The sequence below is a fragment of the Aethalodelphis obliquidens genome, unplaced genomic scaffold, assembly GCF_003676395.1.
Source record: "Aethalodelphis obliquidens isolate GAN/ISIS:26980383/991018 unplaced genomic scaffold, ASM367639v1 scaffold100, whole genome shotgun sequence".
In the NCBI taxonomy this organism is placed as follows: Eukaryota; Metazoa; Chordata; class Mammalia; order Artiodactyla; family Delphinidae; genus Aethalodelphis; species Aethalodelphis obliquidens.
The window spans coordinates 1,363,769-1,369,956 of NW_020838044.1; the positions used below are offsets into that span (position 1 = coordinate 1,363,769).

General features: G+C 44.1%; 1 protein-coding gene across 1 annotated transcript in view; it reads right to left on the reverse strand.

The window, feature by feature from the left end:
• AKNAD1 (AKNA domain containing 1) overlaps positions 1 to 6,188 on the reverse strand; it is a 34,515-nt gene that overhangs the window by 8,320 nt on the left and 20,007 nt on the right. Inside the window, 2 exon segments of the mRNA XM_027096280.1 lie at positions 779 to 876; positions 4,062 to 4,147. Of these exon segments, the coding sequence (XP_026952081.1) occupies positions 779 to 876; positions 4,062 to 4,147 (184 nt within the window).

Below are 6,188 nucleotides of genomic sequence, written 5' to 3' on the forward strand. Positions count from 1 at the left end.
GGCCCTCTGACCACACTTTGAAAATCTCTACTCTGTTCTGGTGTCTGGTATACAGTAACTGTTCGATCGATTAAACCTACTATTATTATTAGAAAATGTGTCATCTACAGAGCAGAAATAGAACCAAATGTGTCATAACAGGAAGAATACTGAGTTGAAGGAAAAAGCAAGCCTGGTTAGCTCTCTGGCCCCCAGCTTCCTGCTGTATAAACTGGGTAGATTAGGCTCGGCCGCTGATTTTCTTCTCAGGAGCTACCTAAGCCAGCAGGCCTCAACTCCACCTCTTCCTCACCCAGGGCAGTCCTGCCAGGGGATGTTTTTCTGCTTAAATTATCTTTGGAGAAGGGCCCCTATGACTAAAACTCATTGGATTCCATGCACTGGTGCTCTCTGGGTCTGCTCCCCACTCTAACTTTCTTTGCTCCTATGAAATGTGTATGGACAAGTCAGCAGCAACTGTCCCGTGGCGGGGGAGCTCCCAAGGTGCAGATTACGGGTCATGCTGGGGGGCTGCCATGCAGAACTGAGGCCGCCTCGTGACTGAGTCACGGAGCCCTGTGACTCCAGGCAGAGACAGGTGTGGGCACTTTCACCCTGCTTGACCACATCTCATTTGAATCAATTCATTATTCTTTACATTTTGCAACAATAATAATAATAACCAACGTGCAACACCCTAGTCTAAGTAAAGCTATTTGACGTGGCACATGGTCTGCTGGCAGTGAGTGGACCCCAAGGAGAGGGATCATGACGACTGGCCCCAGACCCCTCAACTTACCGAGAACTGAGTCTGGGTGCCGTGCCTTGTCTTGAATGGCAACAGGAAACCTTCCACGGTTGATTCCTCTGTGGCCTTTTTTCTCCATTTTTTGCTTCCTAAAAAAGGTGCATAAAATCCCATAAACTTTTAGTATACTGCTAATAGCGATAGTGAGAGGTCTGGTAAAACTGAAATGTGAAATTTCTTATGTCAGAGCCTGGAATGATGGAGGATGCATGTCATCCTCAACACAGCTATCCCTCTGCCTGCCTGTTTGAGAGCTTCCCCGTGAGAAAGTGCACCCAGCTCAATTTGGCCTGAAAAGAACATGCATACCAAACATTAAAAGTAAATCTGTTTTGTTTCCCTGAGGATAATATCTGGTCATGATACACATAAACAATATAGAAATTTGAAGTATGGAATTATAAAATTTGGAGTTTAATTCATTGTCTCAAAATCAGTTCTTATCAGGGGAAGAAGCTGTACTACATGTCAATACCAGATCACATGGCTTTGGATCCATAAGCACTAGCTGAGAGATCCGAAAATTACAGCAAGGTGGATTTTGTCCAGTGTCTATGGGGCTAAAGGCTATGAGAGCATGTGGGGTTAATTTTAGCTGTGCAAGGCCACCAGGGGGCATCAGAAAGATGCCCTTCGATTGTCATTTACCGGGACACTTCCTCCGACTTGTCTGTAGCTTCTGTCTCCCTTCTTCACAGAAATTCTAACTCCTCCAAAGGAATTTTAGTTGACAGCAATTCTTAAGAAAGCTCTAGCTCAGCCCCTGGAATACTATAATAGCCCCTAGGGAACGTTGCTCATTCTTAGCCTGGAGGGCACCGTGCCCAAGACGTCCTGGATGTAGCCCAAGATGTCCTGGATGTAGCCAGTGAGTCAGGAATGAGACTGATTGCCGGGGATGGAGTTTGAGCCTCAGGCCTTGCTTGCAAATGTGTGCATGTCCCACTGTGCCTGGGCCTGCTGCTGGTGGAGAGAGGCGCAGTGCTTGGAGTTTGTGAGGTTGGGGGCTGAGAAGCCAGGCCCTTTCCCTCTTCTTGGAAAAATATGCTCTCCTCATGAGTCACATATTTTCTCACACCTCATTTTCTGTCTCCACCCTCCTCCTCTGGGGCATTTGAACATCTGCTCTCCAAAGTGGAAAACTTGGATGGCACTCAAGTGAGTTTAGTCCAACACATGAGTTTCTTTTTCTGCCTCTTTTAAACTTCTTTGTGCACTAAAATCTTCTTGCCAAAAACAGTTAAGGGCGGTTCTACTTGAGAAGACAGTTTTTCAACAAGACCAAGTAGCTGAAGTGTACTCTTAAATCCAAAATTCTGCATCAGACATAAAGGGATAAGCATTTTACACATAGTATATATGTTATTTATCTGCATATATATAAATATCCTTCAAACAGTACGTACATCAGTAGGCTAAATAAAGAACACATCCCATCTGAGAGAGAGCTAATCTTCTAAAAGAGTAAAGAGTATATATAACCCTCTGTTCAATTAATTCCTCAGGGATGATATAGTTTACCAAGATTTCAATTTATGAATCATGCATATCGCCACATCACACCCCAGCAGTTGATTTACTGTTAGATCTGATTTTACACTTGGTTGTGTTTTGCCTTCCATCTTGTTCATTATAAAAGAGAAAATGTAGTCTAGAATGCCAGTCCCTGTCTTGCTACTTTAGTGGTTCTGTGAGGTCTAGACTATGAATTTGGAAGAGAAATATTTAGTATCTTGAAAGCTTAATCAAAACGTTTTTTTAATGTCAAGCTATTTTTATTATGCTTACTAAAACCTAAAAAAAAATGTCAAAACGTAGGTTTTAATTCAATTAAAAAAAATAGTGGATCTGGGATGACTCAGGGATTTGGCATCATTTGTGACCTTTGTATTGAAAGGAGAGTCAAAGCTGATGATGGACATGTTGGTTTAAAATAATGGTTCACACCAGATGACACACGGATATTTAACCACAAAACCATGCTGTTTCTTTTTTTAGAGGGCGGAAACTCAATAGGACCCTTATGACAAGTGCTCATTCCGTGCTTGGCATGCTTTCCAACAGGAAACTTCAGTCTTTCAGACCTTGTCATCTGCCTCTATTCGAATCCATTATGTTCAGGTAATAGTGGTGGCTAAACAGCCCCTCCCTCCTTGCCTCTCCACCTTCCTAAGGTCAATTAGCCAAGCTTTGGCTCCAGTCCACAGTGCCTCTCAAGCTTGGAGGAGGCGCCTCTTGCTCTCTGATAGAAGCTTCAAATAAATGATTCTGAATCCACGCGGGCTAACAGCTGACCAAAGAGTGTTTCAAAACCATTAAGAATTTCTCCTTAGGATTTCACCTCTACAGCTTTTTACCCGATTTACAGCTTGTCACCTCCGGAAGATTTCTTGCTGAGGGATGTGGAGAAGTAAACCCTGGGACACGGGATTAGGCTTATTTCCGGTGGCACTGGGGGGGCAGAGGTGGGACCCAACAGGGTAAGTTTTCATTCATTGTGAGGAGAGAGTAGTGAGGCTGCGAGCTGCTACACAATGGTGTATAATAATCTCCCACATGGGCAAGGTTCAAAGGGAGCCTAAAGGCCAAACCACCCTCCATACGCTGTGGTCATGATTCTTAACCAAGAGGCCTATCAGAATCATCTGGGGGAGATTTAAAAGAAAGATTCCCGGGCTTCCCTGGTGGCGCAGTGGTTAAGAATCCACCTGCCAATGCAGGAGACACGGGTTCGAGCCCTGGTCCGGGAAGATCCCACACGCTGCAGAGCAACTAAGCCCATGCGCCACAACTACTGAAGCCCGCGTGCCTAGAGCCCATGCTCCGCAACAAGAGAAGCCACCACAATGAGAAGCCCGCGCACCACAATGAAGAGTAGCCCCCGCTCGCCGCAACTAGAGAAAGCCCGCGCGCAGCAACAAAGACCCAACGTAGCCAAAATAAACAAACAAACAAATAAATAAATATTAAAAAAAGATTCCCACCAGGGCTTCACCCCGGGGAGGCTGATACAGTAGGTGGGGCTGAGGCGTGTGCATTATTTTCAAGTGCCCTGGTAAGGCTGATGCTCTCCGCAGTTGAGAGCCGCTGCTACAGGGATTTGTCAGTTGGGAGGGAGACCGGGCTGCGTGTCCAGCCCTGAGATCTGCGATTCTATAACTCGGCCCATGGCTGCTGGCACCTGTTCAGTTAGTTGATGCCCATCCTCACTGGAGTTACTATCCCAGGACCGGCTCCCACCCACCCTGGGAATTTAGCAGCTGGAAGCCCTCACCATTCAAGGACCCGGTGGCAGAAGGCACAGCTTGCACCGGTCGTCTCTGTGCTGTCCTGCCTCCCCGCAGCACTGTTAGGCTCCTCCTGCACCACAGAGCACACACAGATGTGGATGTGACCGAGGAAGTGACTCACCCCTCGGCTGCTCAGGCACAGCCCAGCAAGCCGCGCGGACCCCGCCAAACTCACCATCTCAGGACTCCACTCTGATTTCTGGCTCAGTGGGGCCTGTGCTGTAACGGCCTGGGGCTTAGAGAAAGAAAGCTTCCACCCTGCCTTGACTTCCTTCCTTCTCCAGACATTTAAAAATCTAGTACAGATGAGAGAATACTCTCCCCACCCTGTTTTCTCTTTCCTTTAGTTTCAAATTACACCAAGCTCCACCAGAGGATGAACCAATTTAAGATGATTTTTAAATCCTTCAATCTGACCACTGGTTAGCAGAATCTAAAAGCCTTTCCAAAGCAATGTATTTAACTATGAATTAAAACAAGGTTTAGGGACTATCTAGAGGCCTAAATGATTGTTTATATGTCCCTGTTTAACACACACACAAAAATCACACTATGGAACTGAAAAGGCTGACACCACCCTTACTATGGTTTTACCCTTTATGTAAACAGAAAATAAACGTACTTTTCTCACCATTATAAACAATAGTGAGAAATAAGCATCATTGTACAGACAGCTTTTTCTATATTTTGAATTACTTCCTTAGGAAATGTCTGGGTCGAAGGTTGTGAAAGTGCTTGTGTGATGATACGTGTGGCCTAATTGCTTTCCACCAAAGCTATACGAATTACAGAGCCACCATCAACGTTGGTGGCTCGTTTGTCTACACCTTCCTCTGCATCAGGAGTTATCCCTTGAAAATGTTAATTTAAAAAGTAGGGGTGGCTCCCTGTGTTAACATTTCCTCTGTTATTAAAGGAGATAAACATTTCCACATATGTTTATTTATTGGTTGTATATCCTACTTGTGACTTTCAGTTCTAATCTTTTATCCATTAATTTTTTGGAGGGTTTCAGTGTTTTCTTATTCATAAAAACAACCATTTGTTGATTGCTCCTTGTGCCAAGTACCTCTCATATCACCTCCTTTATTCCTTACCACCATCCTGGCATGTCGTCCCCATTTTAGTGATGAATAATCTGCGGCTCAGAGAATTTAAGCAGCTCGTCAAGGTCACACAGAGTGAGTGGCAGAGCTGGCATTTGAGCCTTTCCCCGTACACTTGTGTCCTTAACCACAGAGCTACTGCTCCTTCGTGCCCTTGTCAGAGCAACTTTGTATGATAAAAATCTTCATCCTGAACAGTGTTTGCTCTTACTATTTTCCAAGTTGTCTGCCTTTCTTAAAAAGATTTACTGTGGTTTCAGTTTTGCAAACATTAGTTGAAATGTTGACATTGTCAAAGAGGTGGTGGAAATGGCCAAGAAACATATGAAAATGGGTAAATTTCACAAATAGTCAAAGCAATACAAATTAACACAATGAGGTATCAGTTTTCCTTTATCACTTTAGCAAAGGTTGGAGAGAAAAAGAAAACAGATACCCTGGTTTGGCTCAGGTTGGAAGGCACCTTCACTCCCAGGCACTGTTGTGGGCACCACTTTGCTAAAGGCCAGTTTATCCAAATTTTCACTGTGTATCTTTTGAACCATTAACTGCAACCCTAGGTTTTTATTCAAAGGAACTAATCAACTATAGCCAAAGGTTTGCATATAAAATGATTTTACTGAAGCAGTGTTTCTAATATCAAAGAAGTGGAAAAAACTAAATGTCCATCAATAAGGGATTGGTTTAATGAATCAGGGTACACCCATACAATGAAATACAGTGCAGTCCTTAAAAATGAAGCTGTAGGTTTATTCAATAACTTTTGAGAGGCCCACAATATAATGTTAAATGTAAAAAGCATATCCTAAAACAATACATGTATGGGGACTTCCCTGGCGGTCCGGTGGTTAACACTTCGCCTTCTAATGCAGGGGGCACGGGTTCAATCCCTGGTCGGGGAGCTAAGATCCCACATGCCTCTCGGCCAAAAAACCAAAACGTAAAACAGAAGTAATATTGTAACAAATTCAGTAAAGGCTTTAAAAATGGTCCACATCAAAAATT